Raw genomic sequence first — 22,635 nt, 5'->3', positions numbered from 1 at the left:
CCAGCATTAAAGTCAGAGTTTGTTTTGTACGCGTGAGCCTACTCGCCGATGCCCCTTTTGCAACCACCAGGAATGCAGATTACCGCTATTCGCGACTAACGCTTCCATCGACTATCTCTCGCGCGTTTCCATCTACTTTGCATTTTACGCCGTTCCTTTTTATCTGCGCGTGTGTTTTTCTTTTCAATTATTTCGCGTATGCGCGAAATGAGGTACCCTTGATTAGATTACCTTGCGACAAACAGCGTTAAACATACACGTGGCACGTGAATTATATCAAAACCGAAAGAGAGAAGTTACATAATTGCGGTGATGATTTTACAAATATGCAATTTTTACATGCGCCACAAAAAATAGAATTTACAAGCGGAAAGAAAATATTATACGCGCGCTTTATTCGATTTGTAATCCGGATTCCGCGAGCTTTAACTTTAAATATCTCTCGATTGGTTTCGCACGGTAAGCGGCTAATGGATGGTCACTCGTACCTCTTAAACTATTAGCGGAAGTAAAATGCCATGTTAAAATAATTCTCACTCGCGTTAAAGTCGTAAAGGACGAGGGTGAGTTTTTGAACGTCCCTTGTAAAAGGTATTGTGTAAGAGAGCAGTGGTACGTGCCTAGTAGAAACACGCATTTGCATACGCGACAATTTGCATTTATGCGTCCTCTAACTAGTTCGGTCGCGATGAAACACACAAAAAAAGAAAAAAAAAAAAAAAGAAAGAAAGAAAAATACAAATTCCGCAGACCGTGCGAAATGGAGAAACAAAATTTTCGCGGAGGGTGGCTCGCGCGACGGTAGCGGTCGCATATTTGTAATCCGGTTTGCACCTGCACCGGGTTAAACTTACGTGCACGCACGCATTTATTTCGTGGCTTTCACGACACGGCATCCACACCAGGTGGCATCCCAGGTGATGAGATTACGCGGCGCGCCGCCGACATACGTGGAAAATTAACGCGCGCTCTCCCGGCAGAGGGAAAGGCGGCGGGGTTCCATTGTGGCCTCTGCTGGAGGGTTGTCTCTACGAAGTTGCTGGTAGGAGTCTTGCGCAGGCTGTATCTTGTTTCACCCGACGAATATACCTTGAATATATATTGAGACTGACACAAAAGCATTCTCCGTTTGTGTATGCATATAATAATAATAATAATAATAATAACAGAGCTTACGCAAAACCATTATTCCTCTCGCAGCCACATTAATTGATGCGAAAGAAAAATATATTTCCGTGGAAAATATTCAAATGCGCGCTCCATATACCGTAATCGATTTAATTTCTGTGTTTCGGATAAAATATTCGCATCATCTTTCATTCCTCGCTACGTGAAAAATATGTATTCCGTAAATGATGGATCGATAATTACATAATGCTATAAATTAGAGTATCGGGTAAAGTTCAATTTTTCAGCTCTAATTATGAGAAATTACAACTTTCTAGTACGCATTATTCTCGTATTGAATTATTTCGATTATTTATGAATATCTGCCTTCTCTCTTGTGGCTCGCGATGCCGCGGCTAACGAGGTTACCAACGAGAGAGAGCAATCATTTCCGCCATGGAGGCGCGCAATAATAACGAATAATTCTTCGGTTATAGCTGCGAGCTTTTAAATGTTTTTGTAGCGGTACCATTCATCGAGACTTGGGGCTCTCCAATGGAATTACAGCGACGCCGCGTAAATATAAGTGGAGAATGCAAATTAATGCGCGCACTTCGCGGCGAGAATGCTGACTCTCATTGTTTCGTTCTCCGGCCACCCTCACCTTTCCTGCCAGCCACTGCTTCTTTTACTCTTAACGAGCACCCTCCACGAGGGACGTATGTTTTTCCATAAAACCGGCCGGTAAATGCGCCCGTTCGTTAATACATTGGGAGGCTGCTTCTCGCAGAAGAGAGAGAGAGAGAGAGAGAGAGAGAGAGAGAGAGAGAGAGAGAGAGAGAGAGAGAGAGAGAGAGAGAGAGAGAGAGAGAGAGAGAGAGAGAGAGAGAGAGAGAGAGAGAGAGAGAGAGAGAGAGAGAGAGAGAGAGAGAGAGAGAGAGAGAGAGAGAGAGAGAGAGAGAGAGAGAGAGAGAGAGAGAGAGAGAGAGAAAGAAGAATGGAAACAAAGGGTAGCATTAAATTTGTAAGAAAGAGTTGAAGGGTTGGATGAACGTAATGGAGGCCTCTCCTTGTTTCCCGCGTCCCTTTATTTTGAAAGAAAAGTGCCGCGAGTGGCACCGGATGGGGGAATGCCGGTTGAGGATGGTGAGTAGATGGTGGATATATCTCATCACAGGCGGAGGGGGTTGGAAAGGAGTAGGAGGGTGCGCGGCGTAATTTAATGAAACAAATGGAGACACGAGTCAACTGCGCAAACACTGGAAGAAGAGACGGGATGAATGGAGGATGAAGAGGAAGGGGTAGGGGAGAGCGAACTGACGGAGCACGAGCGAGATAGCGGAAGTCGAGATAGAGCGAAAGCAAGATTGGGATATAAAAGAGAGAGAGAGAGAGAGAGAGAGAGAGAGAAGAGAAGGACGAAAGAGATAGGAGCGTGTTTGCGCGCGAGAAAGAGAAATAGAGTCTTCCTGCAATTCAATTTCACTGGCGCTTCCACTCGGGAGGCATTCACCTCCATCAGAGAGACCGACTTACCCGTCCTGCCGCCGCGTCCAACTTTGCTCCCCTCCCCTCTATTTTCCTGTTAGAAACCCTTCTGAGGTCTCTGAAAGTTACCCGCAACCTGGCAGGTTTCCCTCCCGAGTTTCGACTGAATATTATCCACCCCGTAGACAAGCGGCGTCGTTCTCCCGCGGAAAGTAAGGTGAAACCTCGGCGTTCCAACTATCCATTTCTTTTTCTTTTCATTCCGTCGGCGAACGTAAACCACGAAGATAATTATTTTTCTGTTCTCTCTCGGCGCGATCACAACGAAAACAAAGCGACAAGGGGGTTCCTTTAGACGGGGATTTCTCTGACCGACAGTTGAACCTTCAAGCATGTGGAAAACGTGAATCTCTTGCAACATTATATTCCGTCTTGCCGCATGTTATTTAATACCTTATTATTTAAATCTTTAATTACGAACAAGAATTTTATAGAAATTTATACAAAAGGTGGAAATCATCTTTCTCGATTATACGACCTGCGAGTATTTTCTCGACATCGTATTCGCGAGGATATTTTCGAGACTACGCGTCAGATGTTAAGCGTTAGAAATTTATTCTATGCAGCGAATAATATCGTAATTTGCAATCGCGTTTCGTCGCGCTACAGGAACGCAAAACGCCGTCGTCATGCAGCATAGGCGACACTTTGCCGCGGCCAATGCAGGCGAATCCGCGCGGGGTTGGGAGGTCTACATACATAATGCAGAATGCACGGAGGTCAAGCTGAACTGCTCAACTGTGTCAGGGTTACAGTTCCTCACTCGCGGTCGATCCCCACGTGCGGTTTCGAGCCGCGACTCCCCGAGTCCACGATTCGTCCCTCTCTTACCCTTTTGTCTCTCGTTACCTTCGTTTTAATTAGCGGTCTCGTCTTTTCCTTTTCCACATTATTGTTAATATTAATGCAATTCTCTTGACGCGGCTAACAAAATAATTAGCGGTCACAAGAGTCTAATAATCCTACTCAAAAGAGTCCGCTAAAGTTGCAATTAAAATCTGGAGTAATTTCGTGAGAATATACAACGCGTATAATATTCGCGGCTCGAGTACAGATGATTTCAATAATTAAAGTAATTTTATTAACGAAAAAAAAAAAAAAAAACAAGGGAAATATAATAATGAGTGACAAAGCCAAGTAATAAGAACAGACGAAATGCGTCTCTATATAAAGCAGAAAACTTGAATTTGACGTGAGAGCATCAAGCGATATATATCTCTAGTGGCTTAAATTTCGCGCACGTCTCACGAGGTACCTACATTTCATATAATATCACGAAAGTGTTCCGTGGGGGAGTTATGTGGAAACTACCCTCTGTGTTTTCGTGAAATTAGACACGCGAGATTTAGCCGAAAAGCTAGTCAAGCGCGAATCAGAGACCGGCGAGAGAAACGGTTATGATTCTCGAGTTAAACAATCCGTGGTACGCGCCAATGTAACAAAATTAAGACCCTTATTATCTGGCGCAAACGGCCTAGTTAGGACCGAGAGACAAAATTGTACATCGCGTCGCGATGGAGGGACACACGTACTCATACGTACGTTTTGTAAACATAAGACGACCGCAGACACACATGGTACCACCGCGCGCGTGGTATTTTCGTTCATCGGATATATACGAGAGAGGATTCCACGGTGAAGATAAACAGCCGTCGAGTGTTTGCCCAGCCGAGACAATTTTCTCGCCACCGACGCCAGCGACTATGGAAAGTGGCACGAGATGTCTACCTATCCACCCCTCTTTCTGCCTTTCAGTCTGCCTTTTTCGCTCTGGAAATTCAATGAGTCATTGGAGAATCACTCGCGATCTTACGAACGACACCGACACACTTTCCACCAGGACACGTCTCCGCTGTTTGTCGCAAGAAGAAGCTCCCAAGTAGCAAACTCGTCGCACATGTGTAGTGGATCTATACGAGACATCGGATCTATCTGTGTCATCATTCGGGAACGATCCACAAAATAGAAGATGAACGTTTGTTGAAGAAATATAGGAAAGAATATTGAACGAAGAGAGAAGATGAAGAATTTAAATAGTTTGTATTCTCTTAATAGATTACTTGCTATAATAATACAACTTGATATGTTGATAAACGTAATGGATAATAATGCGGAATGAAAAATGTGCGGCTCTCTCCTTTCACGTAAAATTCCGAACTCTACAATCAAATAGCAGATGCTCGATCGATCTCGCGTTAAAGTTAATCGCGCGTTAACAAGAGTTAAAGTCCGCAGGCGAACTTTTAACTCCACCGATCTCCATCGGTCTAAGTCGCTGGCAGTTCCGCAAGAAGATACATAATTCATACGAATGCAACGTTGAAATTGGATTCAGTTAAAGAATCGCATTACGTCGTAATGCCCTTCGTCAATTGCGAAGCGCATAAAGCCCCGTGCGATACTTTTGCCAAGTTGCCTGATCGTCCTTTAAATTCGCAATTTGCGATCCCGAGAAGCACGGCTCGTGCAACGACGTCGAAAACGTTGGCGGCCCATTTACAGCGCGGAGCAGGTGCCACTTCCCCCTCAGGAGAATTAGTTCTCACTGAGAACTCGATTGCCATTTCCCAAAAGTGATATTCAACCCTCGTAAGTTCTCGACCGGGCGGCCGAACTTGTCGCGTATAAAGCAAGCGAGTTTCGTAAAGTATCGGAGCACCGATCGCCTCCTCCCCCCTCCCCTTCCCCCCCCCCTCCGTCGTTGCTCTAAACCTCTTCTAAGTAAGCTTGTGAAAATGGCATACGATTTACAACGTGCCGTCCTGAAGGAGCTCGAGAGCTCGCTCGCGCACTTGTTCCAAACTTATTAATAAACCTTGCTTCACCCGACCGAACAAAATTCAAAGCAACCCCCCTCAGCGATTCGTAACGTTATAAAATTGTGATCGGTTTTAAAACTCACAATCCCTCAGGTTGTTTTCATGTCGGTTTGTATAAATCGACCTAATTGGAATGTTGACATGGGATATGTAAATTGGTCGTGAATGCAAATATTGATTGTTTGTCTTAATGAAGCGACGAAACGTTGGAGGTATTTGAAAACAAAAATTGCAGATAAATGGATAAATGCGAACAAAAGTGGAAAAGAGTGCAAATGCAGTTTCGATTTTTACTATACTTCAAGAGAAATTCGTGGAAAGATGTGGTTCAAAACTAAATTGGCCTAAAGTGTGATAGAAAAGTGAAACGTATTTGCCTTAAGATTACACCAAAAGTAGACGAGTTTTCCAGAACAAAGTTTCTGTGAAACTTGTACGTAAACTGAAAGAGTTCGATTAAATATTGATGCAAAACATTGGGCAAGAGCCGTAGCTAAGTATTGGTTACTCAAAACAATTTGGCAAACCAAGTATCGTTTTCCAAGAATGTTTCAACCCAAAAACTTGATATTATCACCACCTTATATTTCTCTCAAATAATTTAATAAATCCCTGTCTTAAGGATGTCGTTCAAAAAGATTCAGTAAATTATGTCATCACATATACATACATGTAACGAGGTAGTGACGTTACATAATCGCGAGCTTTTCACTTCGTTACTATAGTACATAACTTTTTTCTTAGTCAACACTTGCGAAGGAAAATTGAACTGCATACAATATACGAAATAAGATATAAAGTCGCGGCGGTATCTTTTTTTTTTTTTTTTTTTTTTTTTTTCAAACCATTTGAATAACGAATAAATGTTTCCATGTCGATGAAAAATATCGCGGCATCGTGCTGCATTTAAAAAGATATTCTATCGAACGCGGTTTGCGACAGAAATGAATCGCGTGGCACAAAGCTATTGCAAGCCTTCTATCTTTTACTATCACGTTTTCGTTAAACATACTCGCGCGAAAATATTGACTTTTAAAAAGTTTTCGAATAAAGCGGTCGTTGCCTCTAGCTTGTCACTTTTTGAGAGGGGGAATATTAATAAATGAAACTTTAATAAAATTTTAATTAATATTTTACATAAACAATATAATTCTTATTGTCATCCATCGTTATCACAATTGTACAATACACAGGTTTACAGGATCATAATTTATTTCATCGTCGAAAAAAAATTATAAAAATTAATGCATTCAATCTCAAGTAAAATCTGAATTTTAGCTAAAATAGTATATTCAGTGTATTTTCTTTTATGTTTGAAAATTGTAGATACTTTCTCCTTTTAAATCGACTTACCTATACACGTCGTGTTTTCCTAGTCCCTTCACCTCTGCGCTAGTTACAATTCGCGGAAATGATATCGATCTCTAATATTCATTTCCGTAGAAACTCACCTGCTACTTAGTGGTCCTCTGAAATATTCATTAACTTGTGCAAAAGACATAGAATACGCAATTCTATCAGCCAGTGGCTTTAACTGAACTATTATTAGTCGGTAATAGCTCGCGATAAAATAGAAATGATAAATTCGATTCTACGAAAATCAAATCGAACATTTCAAGCATAATCGACGAACGTTCATGAATTTTCATGCAGACGGCTTAAGTCGGTACGTCGATACGTTGCATAATAATTAGCATCACTGGAATTGCAATATAAGGGTCGTAACCGAGAGACCGGAGTTTATAATATAATAACACATTGCATATATTAATAATGCAATTGAATATAAATCTACCCAAAGCTTACATTAATCCTCATATCAGCCAGTCTGCGGTATATTTCCCTGCATATAATAACAAGTATTACATCAATAAAATCTACTATTGAAAATGTTAATGCACACATCTATGTGACTATATGCCACGGGGGAGAATAAATTAAATTGTCAAAACTACGTTTCAATCCCGATCGGCCCTGACAGGTCGCGCTTCAACTGTGTTGTGCTATTTCGGGAATACCAATCCCTTCATTAACATTTAACTCGTTTGGCCAGCCTCGGGCTCGGCTCGATCTCCGGAGAATACAGCAGCCACCTTAAATATCAACCCTGTTACAGCGCGCCTAGCCTCGCTCGATGTCGCTCGGGGGATGAATTATCAAAATTTCCGCAATAAACTCCGCAGCCAAGCATCCGATGACCTAAGCGGTAGTATCGTGGTACGCATAAGGAAGTAAGGGGATATGAACACCCAACCCACGCACAATTCTCGCTTACGCTTGTCGCGGTACTGTTTTATTACGTTCTCCCCATTATGCGTTGCACAGCAAATATAATGTCCTGAATTATTAAGTTTCCTTTACCAAGGGTGCTTCGACCAGATAAATTTTTTATTACGGAGCTTTGAAAAAAAAACAGCTTTCAACGGCTTAATCGTTGCTACAGATAATTTGTATTTTCGCAATTTGTATAATATTGCGTAACGCACGATTGTACGCGCTCTATTGTAAATACATATGTATATATTTCGGAAAAAAGTTAGTCGCGCCTTACTATTCGTTAAACCGTTCGCGACACGCGACTCTCGGTAAAGTGCCTTGATCAAGGATGAAAATAGATACGGAATGTTTACAGTACTGGAGAAATAAGACAAACGAAGTTACGGCCGCAGTTTGAAGTTTATCGATACTTTGTTGCTCGCGCATGCGGACGTTCCACTGAGATTGAATTATCGATACGCGTCGCCTGACACGTTGAATCGAGGGAGGTAGCGTCGCGTATTCTCCTTTCAATAAAGTCACTTTATCGGCCAGATAAATATTATTAGCCAATAAGCATACTCACGTCGATACTCGGTATTTCATCGTATAAAGCATTTTTGCTATTCGCCATTTCTCGAAGACACGATATCTCTTATATATTACTTTCTTTTTATAATACGAAAAGTTTATCGTTCATTGATATTATAAAAATACTTTGAAAGCGAATATCGCACTCCTTTCTTCCTACAATCTCTCCATCTCGCTCTACAGCACAAAGAGATTCTACATTTTTTTTTAAATAGGATAATAAAAATGTAATTGAGAAATACAGTCTCTTTCTCATTATTAAAAAAAAATTTGGGGCATGCACGAGTCCGGCCGTGTTAAATTTCATCGGCGCATTTACCCGGGTGAGAGAGAAAGAAAATGCGGGCACAGTCGCATGAATAAAATACAGGAATGAAAAATAAAGCGAAGGCGAGTGACCCACATGACTGTCGCGCATACGTGTAAACGCGACGCGCCGGCACTCACGCGAAAGGGAACGACTTATTCACTGAAAGCGCCTCGCCCAACGGCAATCCGGGGACGTGTGCGCACTAGCCGTTGGAAAAATTTTCTTTTTTTTTTTTTTTTTTTTTTTTCACCCTCTTCTTCCCCTTTTCCACCGAATCTGTCTACTCTCTCCATTTGCCGCCGCCCGATCCGATCCACGTTAAGAAAAGGGAGAAGAGAAAATAGGTTTTGCGCCCCTCCGGAGTGCCATTCAGTACAGTAATTTATTCCAGTTTTACATGAATCTCCCCTTTTACCGGGCCCCCGAGTACTGTTGCCTTTCACTTCTACCGTTCTTTATCAAGAACTGCTCTCTACGCCCGTTGATCCGAGTTTCCTCTCTTTCTCGACCTCTCTTTCCGCCGTTTCTCTATGCCCGCTTTTCTCTGCGCGTGCTTGCTAATTTATCTTGTCAAGCTTTCATTTTATCCATTATGGATTTCTTTCAAGTCGCAAGTACTTGTTGCGCAGGTGCGATTGATATTATGAATTTCGCGTTACCTTAGCTCTAAAAGCGGTTCACGAAGATGTTTCAGCGAAAAATCGTCCTTGCATCTAAAGCGCACGAAAGATCGAAGGAGCGAATAAGATGCAATGATGGTTTCTGGCTACTTGTAGCACGAGCGACTCTGGTAAATCTATCTAAATCGATATTCCGCCAACAGCCGGTACGGTAGACGCACAATAACTCTCGGCTTCGCAATATCGAACGTGCCCGCTCTTACGTGCTACCACACGGGGAGAATAATATTGAAATCACGGGGGTTGCACGTCGTCGTCATCGGGTCGTCGGTGGTCGTCGCCGTCGCAAGTAGGCCAGCAGCTCGAAATAGAAACCGTCAACTGGGGCAGTCAATGTCCAACGTAAGACACATTCGTCGTCGCACACGTTCGCGGCTTTTTCTACGCTACTTGACGTTTATGCCCCCGTCTTCCCTTATTTCCGCCTTCTCTCTTTCCCGGGGGTTTTTTTTTTTTTTTTTTTTTTTCCTCGGGAGATTTGGCGAACCGCCGTCTGCCAAGCGCATGAAATATCACCACGTTGCCTCCACGTGCCAAACACGGCGATCTACGGTCGTCGAAACGATTTTCCGCTGCATCGAGAAACATCCCAGCGTGACTGCCGGGATTTATACGTGGGACTCTTTTCAAGATTTTCCGATCCAATCGATTGCCTATTCTACGAGGGTTCCGCATTCGACGATCGTAGAACCATTCGCGAATCAACACGCCAATCGCAAAGTGCAATCGATTTGCGCTGCGCTCTATTGGAACTTTGTCAGTGATTAATATCGTTCTGCCTTCGTTTTCTCCTGGAAATTTTATTTCCACGACTTGGCCGATGAGTGGCAATTTTGCCAAATCATAATCATGTAATAAAGAATTTTGTCGTGTCATGATCGCCGCATTCTTCTTATCGATCACGATAAATGCAATGAGAACGAAATATGAAATATAGTTTTTCCGTCAAGTCACAAAAACCATGTGAATTCACGTTGCTACCAATCCGTATTAAATGTATTGTACCAGCCGTATCCAGGGGAACATACAATGAACGCCATAAGCGAATTTATCTCGTTGGATCTTCCACGCGTTGTTGCAGGGATTAAATGTCTTGAAGCAAATGCATTAATACGAGCGATAACGCAGTGGATTTTAATGCAGGCGTTTACACGGGCCGTTTTAGCTCGCTCAAATATACGTGCTTACCGGCAGTTTTAGCATCCGGCTTAACAGGACGTAATTTTCCGCAATGGTGGCGTAATGAGACGTATATAAAACGACACTAACCCCGTACGCTCATCATATTTTTGTCCGTAAATTTTCTTTATGATGAGGCGCGAGCATCGCTAAGCTCGTGCTGCTAAAAATAAATGATGATGTTCAGTCCCTTCGTAACCTAAATTCTAATTAAGGCTCAAATAAAATATCTTAATTTATATTTACAGCCAGCGATCGTTCTTGAGCCGACTTTAATACCATTAAAATTCACATCTTTGCTAGATTTATTGTTAATATTGTTAATAAAGTGAGATTTATCTATGCATGGAAAATTCTTTGCAAGATCTTTAGTAGAATAATTATGCTTCATTTCATGTACATAATTTCTTAATATATTTGAAACTGATTATACATATATCTTGCACATGTATTTAGTCTCAGAGAAGTGCCGATGGTTGACACGTACAATAAAAAAAAAACAGTTAAATACAAACAGTGAAATATAATTTATATATAACGTTATAATTTTCAAGAAACATATTCGTCATTATATCTTTTTAGTGAACGTGTTGCGTACTTAATTTTTTTTTTTTTTTTAGATCAAAAGCACGGATTTTGCACTATCGTCGCACATGTAGTGCGTTTACTTGTAAAGCTATGCTTAATTTTTCCTGCACATATTTGCACCCTTTTTCTTAGATATTCTTCAAAAGCACTGCAAATATACAAACTTGATTAATATCGCGAAACCAATGACTCTAAATATTTACTCTCAAGTTGAACTTCGACACTTCACGTGTACCACGTGCTATCATTCTTCTACATTTTCTTACGCAGCATGTATAACTCTGCTAGTATACTGCACGAATATATCATAACGCATGAATTCGAATATGTTTCAAGTGCATGTGAGTTTCTTCCAACTTACGACGTCATCCACACGTACGACTACATTGAACCATTGCTTTTTCATCGGTAGATTTTGAAACGCGATAATACGTGGAGATGTCGTAGATCGCCTCCTTATTCTCGTCATGCCTTGCGCGTTCTTTGCTCGGAAAACAAGCGATCCCCGGACGTACGCGCGGATAACGCCCGTAGGTCGTTTTACTCTCGTCAGACACGCTGCATCCCTTGTCTCATCATTTATCATCTCATGATTTACGGCCGGTGCGAGTGAGTAACGAGGTTTGATCGCGTGTGTAGAAAGAAAGAGAGAGAGAGATAGAGAGAGATATCGCTGAATAATGGAGCACCGGACTCGCCCCGTTAAGCGAGATTAAAGCTTAATTTCGGTCACTTTGCAAAAATAATGAAATCGTTGGGAAAAGCTTTTTGAAGCCCTACAAATGTTTTATAATGCATGCATAATCTATCCTCTCTTTTTCGATCGGACGTGTTCCGTCGGAAAGACGAATCTCGAGTGTCTTGAAACAGACGTAAAAGTTATTAATTTTCATTCTAAGTTCCATATATTTTTAACTGGAATTTGAAAAATTTTGGAAAAAAGTGACAAATACTCGCACCGGCTTATATACGTTCATTACGATCCCTCGTTTATGTTGAGTGTTGGTGTTGGTGCAAGGGGCAGGAGACACCGATATACATATGGTACGAGTCGTATCCAACCCACAGTGGCGAAGGATACGAAGGTCGTGTCTCGAGGGTGAGCGAGAATTCGCCGTACGGCCAGGCCAGCCTCAATCTGACGAACATCCGCGAGAGCGATCAAGGATGGTACAAGTGCAAGGTCGTCTTCCTCAACAGGTCACCCAACAGTCACAAGAACGGTACCTGGTTTCATCTAGACGTCCACGGTAAGTAATCTCCAATTTTCACGCATCTCCCGTCAAATGTCAGGGACAATTGTAGTAACTTGCGACAGTATATCTTTAAGATGAAGAATTAATGAAGCGAGTTTTCATCTAATCTTTCTTGTTAAACGTGACATTTAAGTTTGCATCGCTGCGAAATATGCAAAGTAACTTTCAGAATATATATTGTGGAACATGTCGCGACAGAAGGAAAAAAAAAAAAAAAAAAAAAAAGAATACTTTACTTCGCGTAAAGTTGTCTGTTAGTAATAAAAGTTATGTCCGCTGTGCGCTAAACGTTCTTAGTCGAAGCTTTTACCCGGCTTATATAAGATGAAATTACGTTATTTCTGCTTCGAATAGTCTCGTTAATATTACTTTGTGAATTTAAGAAGATTTTACGACTCTAGCTAATGTAGTTTTATAACACTTACGGGAAAAGTTAATCGAATAAGTTACAGTCGTGTTTGAATAATTCTAGGAATTTGTATATTTTTATACTCATAATTCGTAATATTCTCATCCTCGTATTTTGATTAAACTTAACTAATTGGATTTTGCAAATTACATACATTTTTGCGCAATTTATTGTTAAGTAAACTTTCTCCTCTCGTGTTTCTCAAACATTCAAGATAAATTTTTACATTTTTTTACTCACGCTCGTTGACGAATATATATTCGTATGCGCGTGCCAAGACATTTCGTAATGAGAATAGAGATCTCATCATGGAAATATATGTTAGAAGACGGGAAAGAAACGCGTTCACGCATTGCTGGAGACTCATGGAAATTCCGGGATATCCTCCTTTCGCGCTTGGTTAAACATCGGCAAGTATAGTGTACGAAAATATTCCCAGTCGCGCGCGCTTCTTTTCATTCCGACCGTCTTCGAGCTTTCCGTCGACGTGACTTCCTATCGGGAAAAGGAAAGCACGCGAATCATAAAAGGCGTTTCAAAAAGACGCCGCCGATTCTTCGACGCGGTTCTATGCGAATTGTACATTCAGCAAACACTGCTCGCAACCATGTCTCGTCGTGTTTCTCATCCTCTAACGTCTTAGAACCTCACGCGGGATGAAGTTAGATTTCTCGCTTGCTCAGCACGCAGTTCGAAGCGCCTTCCTCAAGAATTCTGTCGTCGTGCCCTTCACTGCTCCGGCAAAAATCTCTCGAGAAATGCGTCCTTGCTTATACGGCGAGGGAAAATGGCAAGGAGGATCGCAAAAAGATCGTGTTACCGGACGCGGGGAAATGAGACACGGTGAAGGAAAAAAGAAAGAAGAAGGTGATGGAAAAACGAGAGAAAGAAACTTATTGCCGCGTTTTGCTCGGCTACAAACGACGACGAAGGGCCGGAGGGAAGAGAAACATTTGGATGGCTTAGGGAGGATGTTGCGTTGTCTTCTTTTTCCCTCGTCACACCTCGTCCCCTCTCCCTTTCCCCGTTACTGCGCTCAGCTTATTCCCAATTTCCCCGTCGTTTTCCATCGAGCTTCTCGGTCGCACTCCCTAACAACAACAACAACAATAAGAAAAAGAAGAAGAGAGTGACGACGCCGAGAATATACCCGCAAACGGCGTCAAAGGGAAAAATACTCGGGGCACCAAAAAGCGTTTAAGGTCCTTTTATACTTTGTAGTGTGCTTCATTCGGTCGCTTGCTCGCGCGTTAGGGTCATAAACCGCCTTTCGCGTCACTCTCTGTTTTCTTTTTTTTTTTCCTTTTTCCACTCTTCCCAGAAGACTTACACTTACACTTACACTTACAACTTTTACGTTGTATCTCTCGCAGCGTCGCTCTCGAAATTAAAATTCCTCGTCTTCGAATAACAACGAACGTGAACAAACGGTGCATCGCAGCGGATGATATCTCGAAAAACGGAAGAGCTTTGTTCCGAATGGCAACAATTCGTAAGAAACTCGCTGCGCGAAGCTTCTGGAGAAATATTTAATTGCTCCCTTTCCGCTTTCGTTACCGCAATATAATCGGATTTCTTGCGCGCGCGCGTACCTTAATGTCGATTAAAATTTTTCCAACGGAATAACTCTGTCCTCTCCCGTCCGTCTCCCCGCTTACGGGGAAGAGAAGAAATTCACGCGATTCGAAGGGAAATATCGTTCGAAGGGCTGTTTTCTTAACTATTACGACGTAGAATTTGCATTAAATTCAATCGTTCGTTTTTCCCACCCTTTTCACCCTCCGTCCCTATTTTACTCTTTCATTCCGTCTCTCGGAATTGTCGATCTTACGCTGTGCCATCCTAGGACAAGAGAACTCTTGTCGACTCTTTACATCACTTGCTCGGTCGCGAACGCTGGACGGTGAAGAACCATTGTGATTTCTCCGAGATGGAAAGAGGATGGATAAAAACATGACGGAACTTTCCGAGGAACGGGGTTTTCTAAATGTCCATTGCCTCTTCGCGGACTTGATTGTTCTTCCAACGTCGATTTACCCGCGGCCATTCTCCGTCGTCAAAGTGCCAAGAGTGCGTCGCTTCTGTCTTTTCTCGCAAAAAATAAACGGCTTACATTTCTCATAAAACTTTGAAAAGACGATGTTACCGAGTTGTTGGAGTAATCTGTTACGCCAGAGATGATTTTGTTTACAAATACTCGAGTTTGATCAGTTAGTGAGTTTGCGCCCGTTATACTCGCCCTAGAAATAAGACTTAGTAATTGTAACACGGCAAAGGCGATACGATTATATTAAATCGTATCTAATCGCATTATTCGCTTCTGTTGTTTACAGCGCCACCCAGATTCAGCATAACGCCGGATGATATGATATACGTGAATCTGGGCGATGCGATAATTCTCAACTGCCAGGCTGAGGGTACTCCAACGCCAGAGATCCTTTGGTACAAGGACGCGAATCCTGTCGAGCCCAATGGTCGAGATGTTGGGATATTCAATGACGGCACCGAGCTCAGGCTCTCGACGATCAAGACCGAGGATATTGGCGATTACACCTGCATCGCCAGGAACGGGGAGGGCCAAATCAGCCACACCGCGCGCGTTATTATCGCGGGTGAGTGCAGTTTCAGCTTTTATCAGTGTGTCAAGGAAATCCTGGTGTCGGAGCCGCAATTTCGTCGCCAAGTTGAGCGATAAATTATCCGTTCACCTTTAACCGAGCAAGAAGATACGATTACGTTCGACAGCAATCGAGCCTTATCGAGAGAGAAAGAGAGAACGCGCGCGCTAGATAAAACTTTTTTAATTTAAATTTTACTGTCATTCAGAGATATTCACGAGCAAAGAGACGTAGAAAAGTAGAGCATAGTAGTAGGTACGAGAAGATGAATATCGCAGAATTATAAGAACTATCAAGCTTTAAGCCCTTCTAAATATATGATGATGTAATAAAATAGCACGCGCGCTTATTTATGTCGTGTGTGTACTTTCATAATTTATTTTATTTTTAATTTCCTGAAAATTTTCCTGCTAGAGAAAGTTATACATGCATGCATATATTATATATATATATATATATATATATATATATATATACATAAAGAGAGAGAGAGAGAGAGAGATGGGGGAGGGAGTGTAGTGGCTCGAGAAGTATAAGCTCTTTTATTCGGGGAAATCTCTTAAAATTATGGCGTGATTTTATTAATGCGGGTCACGGAGTAGCGTCCATTGTACGATTTCGCCGCGACGGCACAAATAATGACTCTCTTTTTTTTCGTCGGGCCACGGTAATATCTCGCAGAAAACGTTGGCATGCATGCGCTGTTAAGTATTACTATCGGACAGGGACGCGTTACCAACCCTGTGGTCGCTTAAATTCACTTGACTGCGACAAAAAGTGTGGTAGCCCAACTTTCAGGGTTTCGTGCTGAACGAACAAACGATGTGGACGATCGAAATAATTAAAGAATCATCTGGGATGTGTATTTATCTATTTTCGGAGTTGATGATGAAAGATTAAACTGCCCGCATCCTGACGTTGATTTTTCTATGAATATCTTAATCAATCACCTGCCCATCGCAGTCGCCTGTTTGATCGCTACGCAAATATATTGACTCAGAAAGATAGATGCGTTTATAATATAGATATGGTTTATATACTAAAAATACTTATTTTTTCTTGGTAATTAAATGCCTCTACACCATAGTTAAGTTAGATACATAATTAAAATATAATTAAGGAATATTTCATAAAAGTTCCGCCTTTAGCCAGCGAAGGAGAAAAGCGCAGAACTCTCTGAGTATAACGCTAGTAAACTAATTAAAGAAGAAGATACTTTGTAGGTACCGAAGGTAATAAGAAGGCGAGTCTTTTTTTTTTTTTTTTAGCTTTTTTCCCCGAACATAAATATGAAGTCGATTGATTAGTTTGCCGGCGACGTGACTCCGCTCGAAATCCCTTCCGAAACTAATTTAATATGAATCGCGCGATAGTAAACGCGCTTTAATACACTTCCGAAAATTGCCCCGACATGCCAGCGCGATTAATTATCCGTGATCGGCACCCGAAGAGAATAACGCAAAATACGGTTGCCTGCCAGACCGATAATTAATAAACAGCAAACTGCTATGGTAATTATCGAACGCGCCGTTATCAGAAACAGATATCCCTCGGTAATCAGCGTCGATCGGCCGAACACCGGTAATGCAATTCCAATAATCCGCATGCCAGAAAATATCTTAAAGCTGAGGCGATTGGTTCCGCCGGTTTTGTTATTTATCGATCGCCACGAGTAAACCATCTTCTCTTTCTCTCTCTCTCTCTTTCTCTGTCTCTGTCCTACCCTTTTGCTCTGGCCAATCGGAAACGAATTCTCACGGGCAGGTAACCCCGGTCCACTGCCCTTACGATATATACGATAGATTTGGCGAATTTCAAACGGAATAAAAAACGATCCTTTTACAAGCGATTTCGCAAAAGGCTTCTCTAGAAAAAACTCCGTCGAGAGCTGAAATATTACTGCTGCCGTTCCTAATTTTTTTTAAATATGGTTAAACTATAAATTGTAAAACCGATGCGATCCGCGAATATTATTCTATTAAATAATATTATACATTCGAGATCTGCATTGTACAATTCGCTCGATTGTTCATTATTCGCGAACGTCGAGTACCTGAAATAAATCTTCGCTTTCGATAAGCTATGCGCGTGATAAACTAATTAAAGGCTTACATATACATCTTATCTCCGGTTTAATTAACTCGACTTCTCATTATCTTTTCCGTTCCTTCACGAGCGTCTCGTGCCGCGTTCTTAATATTGAATGATGAAAAGGGTTTTCATCGTACGGCATGATGTAATTTAGTCGAAAAGAATGCACTATATAATTTCGTTATACTCGACTATTAAGTACGTGTGCGTAATATTCGTAATCATCTCGCGAACCATGACATCTTCCCCAGAGAACAACTCCGTGCATTGTACAACTAAAGATATAAAAAGAAAATATTTCTCACAGTATTTTCGCTTCGTGCGATAGAGAAACTAAATATAACGGGGTGCTCGATTTTTGTAACTTTCTCGATAATCTTTATTTCCCAAATGGATGCCGCGGTAGCGACAGATGTCTACCGTTCAAAGTCATCGCTTTGCGAGCAAGCTCGGGAAAGGATAAGGGATGTCGCAATCTCGTCCGTGTCGTATAAACCGTTTTAGCGTCCATTTCCCTCGAACGGAAACGTTTTCCCGTGATCGAAGGCGCAGCATGTCGATGCATCCATAAAGTTCGGTGCAGGGGCAGGCGCGACAGTAGTAGCACACCTCCCTCCGCTCCTGTAAATTTTACGAGCCGATACATTTACTCATATCGATACCCTTGTGCCGTGATAAAACTCGCGTTAGGCAAAGCGGTTACAACGGGGGTTGCCGCCGTCGCTCGTTTCCGCCGACCAATTAAGGCTATTTCCGTTTCCCAGGGATTCCGGGGATAGGGAAAGGTGAGGAGGAGGGAGAGGTTAAAAGGTGATTTGTCTTGTTTTTCCGCAGCCACTTTCCGTCCCCCGGATCTTCTTGTTATATTTCGCTTTTGCCCTTTTCACCCCATCCTCCCTCTTTTTTCTTTTTTTTTTTTCAACATCGTCGCTCGTTTCTACCCCACAACCACTGCAAATTTGTAATCCGCCTCAATGGCAAACCGTCACCGGGACATCCGTCTTCATCATCGTATTGTCTTACCGTCTCGTCTCTTGTTTTCACGCCCGTTTACAGTCTTGGTCGCGAGATGGTTATTTAATGGATTGAGAAATGGCGCGAATGTCGCTTGCCTGAAACGACGACGAGGTCGTAAAATTCGCTCGCACGCGAGGAATAAAATTAAGGGAGCGTTAACGGGAATTATTATTATTATTATTATTATTATTATTATTATTATTATTACCGCGAAAAATAAGCAATCAGAGAACACTGTGTGTTGAAATTTAACATTTTTACGTTTCTCTTATTTTTCTTATTTTTCGTGTCTTTGTTAAAATAGGAAATAAAGTGGAAAATTACACGTGTAAATAGAAACAATAATTACATCAAATTTCTGTGTGCATATGTGCGTATAAATCAAAAGAAATTTATTTTAAAAAAATCACGAGTATTTATCTCTTGCATTTTATAAGGTAGACAGATACACCTATTTCACGTGGCATAATATAATGTTTCGTTTTAACGTTAAACGAAGTAGAGCATTTAAAGAAGATGAAAAATTGCTGGAAAGTAAACATTATAGGAATAAATCATTCTAGAATATATTCCGCATCTCGACTGTGCTGCTCCATTTGCTGAACCACCCTTCACGGTTCTCGTATAGCACCGCGTATTCACAATGTGCAACGTGATGCAGCGCGACGCAGCATCACGTCATAGTTATGTATTTGGCGTAAGAGCAACCGTTCTCTCTCTCTATATCTCCCTCTCTTTCTCTGAATTTCATTGCCCCGGTTTATCAAGATTTTCGTCTAGTTGGCAAACGCTGAAATTTGTCACTGTGACACTGTTCGCACGGAGAATGCGGCGCATAAATGCAACACGGTCGATGATGTAGCAGATGACGGCGGTAGCTTAATAATCACTTTATAAAAGTGTTTTCGGCATCCCACGAGCTTCCTCTCGAGGCTCCTGAATATTTCTGCGGATGAAAGCGCGACGTCTGGAAGAGCCGTCGCGTAAACATGGACCGCATCGTACACATCGGGGAAAATTGCTGCTTCAAGTTGGGTAAAAACAACGTCGTTAACGATCGCGCGTAATGTGCACCGCGCGCGCAACTTTATGGCGACCGCACGCTCGGCGCATGATTCTACAGGCAACTCAGAATTCCATTGGCCTCATTCGCCGCGAAAAACTTTGCGAAAACTCTTCCCCCCTTTCGTAAAGTATCCTTCCAAGCTTTCGCGTCCGCGACGTAAAATGTATCATCGTCGGGGGTGCAGGAATAATTAAAATGTATATCCTCGAGCTAATAAAAAGCGAGAGATTCTTAAGATATATCCGGGGATAAGTTTCGAATGAAGCGGCGCGGCGCGTAAATGTAAAAAGATTGACGTGATGGATCGACATGATGGATGGTTTGATTGAGTAAATCCTTGCGCGCGCGTGCTCGGATTTAGATGCAGCGAGGATGCAAGATTACGCGAGGAAATACCTTCCTCTTCTTCTTTTCTTTTCTCCGGGCAACAAGTTCTCATTCCGCGCTTCGTACGTTTATCAAGCTCGTAGATTCAAATTTATTCCTGTCGCGCTGGCTGCAGCCATGCACCGCCCCGGCGCGTATTGTGCCGCATCTTCGGAGGTGCGACCGTAGTGTGCAATATATTGAGACATCGGGGGCAGAGCTTAGAATATCGTTGCCCTCGTTTCTCGGGATTTCCCGTCTACCGAACGAAACTGCGATATTTCTTACGCGGCTCGAAGCCCCTCCCCCCTTTGCCACTTCCTCTCTCCTCTTTGCCCTTTCCTGCCTGATCTCGCGGCTTGCTTCCGCAACCGTGAGACGTGAGATCGAAACTTTCCGTCAGGCATGCGTAACGCCGAGCGCCGAGCGCCGAGCAAAAAGCTATTCCGCCAACCTCGAACTTGATTACGTCGATACGCAAGGACAACAAACACCGCAACAATCTGTCAACTGTTTAGTTGCTCAAACGTTTGTCAATAAATTTGCAGTATGATGACATCCGGCGTTCGTTTGCACGTATAAATTCACAGATTGTTTGTGCGATATCTACCATATATCCAGTTTACTTTGCCAACTAACAATCTCGAATTCGATTATATAATATTTTGAATACCGCGTATTCATAAAATTAAAACTCAAAAACAGACACGCGACGTAGATCACAAAATTAACTATAGCGTTTATAAAATTCATAAGTACGAAATTTAAAATATAAATATAAATATGAAATTTAAAAAAAATGCTTTTTTATATATGTGTAAATAAATATGAACTTTTTATATGATGCAAAATAAAAATAAGGATATTTTACTCTGTGGCGATTTTAACGTCTAAATTTATCGTCAGATAAATTTCTCGCAATCATTATATTCAAACGTAATCTTTCTGTCACTAATTCCTTGACAACTCCATGTATTATGTTCCCCCCTCCAGCTCCACTGTAGCACATGCGGGGATGAAGGCGATTGTAATTTCCGACGAATGACGATAGATCGGATTGCGAAAATACCACGAAATCGCGCGCGAAGCGGGGGTTGGGTCTTTTGTGCGGTGAGAATCGATCTTTCGTTATAATACGGCGAGATATTCATTTCTGAGGCGACGGGTTTTGAAAGCCGCAAGTTTTGAAATTCTTCACAATGTGAATACGCGCGAGAGACGGCTATGGGTGTGGACGACATTGGATATCGATGAAGATATAATGCACCCTGTTGAGCACCTTTGTCGAAGGCGTAGAAATCGTGACGAAAGGCAAATTCGAGGATAGTTGTGCTCAGATGGCATACTTTCGTCTATCCGTCGTGGCTTTTTCGCTGACAAGCAAGAGAGACGTTATTGAGAATCGATGAAGACGATAGCTATAGAATTCAATTTCTCTCTCTCTCTCTCTGTCTCTCTACATGACGGCGGGTTAGTATGCACCACATGCTGTCGTCTCTTCCGGGATATCTTTGACAGCGAGACAACCAATATCACCAGTCAATCGTCACCGCAGATTCTGGATGCAATAGACAGACTATAAATGCTACATGAATATCATATCAGTTAGACCTGGTGACCACACGATCGACATCTCGCATCTTTTCAGTTTATCATAAAATTATGTAATAAAAACCTTGTGTTATATATTTTTCCGTAGGTGGAGCTGTTATTACGTTACCGCCGACAAATCAAACGAAACTAGAAGGCGAAAAAGTGCAGTTCTCCTGCGAAGCAAAGGCTCTCCCGGGTAACGTAACGGTGCGCTGGTTTCGCGAAGGCGCTCCCGTCACGGAAGTCTCGGCCCTGGACACCCGTGTGTCCATCAAGATGGACGGCAGTCTGGTTATCAACCCCGTTAGTGCCGATGACTCTGGTCAATATTTATGCGAGGTTACCAACGGCATCGGAGATCCTCAAACTGCTAGCGCCTACTTGAACGTCGAGTGTAAGACTTGTTTGAAAAGTTATAATTAAAATATCATGCGAAGATTTAAAATTCCAAAATTAAGAGAAGTATATGTTAAAAGAATCCTAGTGACAATGCGATCGATATCTGGGGGTAATTTTATCATAGATTTCACATGTTTCAGACCCGGCGAAGGTGACATTCACCCCCACTGTTCAATACCTGCCATTCCGTCTGGCTGGTGTGGTCCAGTGTTACATAAAAGCCAACCCGCCTCTACAATACGTGACCTGGACCAAGGACAAGCGCCTACTTGAGCCTTATCAGACGAAGGACATTGTTATCATGAACAACGGCTCCCTGCTCTTTACACGGGTCAATGAGAATCATCAAGGTAGATATACCTGCACGCCTTACAACGCCCAGGGCACGCAGGGCAGCTCAGGTCCGATGGAGGTCCTCGTGCGGAACCCACCTTCCTTCACCCTTGAGCCGGAATCGGTATACACGAAAAAGGTCGGCGAGACGGTCGAGATGCATTGTGACGCTCAAGAGGCTGAGGGAACGCAGAAACCATCGATACAATGGCATCGGGTATAAATTTTAAAAAGATACACTTGGAATATTGTCCGCAAAATTCTCGCTATATTTCATATTTTTAAATATATTTTAAATATATATTATGTATTATCTGCAACAGAAGAAAATAATCGGCATTGCTATTTACAGAATATATAACAATATCTATCTTTTGTCATCTGTATATTTTTTTTCAAAATATATATT

At 42.1% G+C, this 22,635-nt stretch overlaps 1 protein-coding gene across 10 annotated transcripts in view; it reads left to right on the top strand.

Annotated features, from left to right (window-relative positions):
- LOC140666542 (protein turtle) overlaps window positions 1–22,635 on the top strand; it is a 223,037-nt gene that overhangs the window by 181,761 nt on the left and 18,641 nt on the right. For 9 of the 10 annotated variants that reach the window (XM_072893820.1, XM_072893827.1, XM_072893818.1 and 6 more), the window contains 4 exons: window positions 12,103–12,328; window positions 15,077–15,355; window positions 21,601–21,888; window positions 22,034–22,443. In XM_072893820.1, coding sequence (XP_072749921.1) covers window positions 12,103–12,328; window positions 15,077–15,355; window positions 21,601–21,888; window positions 22,034–22,443 — 1,203 coding nt within the window. Of the gene's footprint in view, window positions 1–12,096; window positions 12,329–15,076; window positions 15,356–21,600; window positions 21,889–22,033; window positions 22,444–22,635 lie in introns of all 10 variants that reach the window. The other variant, XM_072893825.1, reaches the window with a different exon arrangement.

The sequence above is a fragment of the Anoplolepis gracilipes genome, chromosome 6, assembly GCF_047496725.1.
Source record: "Anoplolepis gracilipes chromosome 6, ASM4749672v1, whole genome shotgun sequence".
Lineage (NCBI taxonomy): Eukaryota > Metazoa > Arthropoda > Insecta > Hymenoptera > Formicidae > Anoplolepis > Anoplolepis gracilipes.
This window is presented reverse-complemented; position numbering and strand designations above follow the sequence as displayed.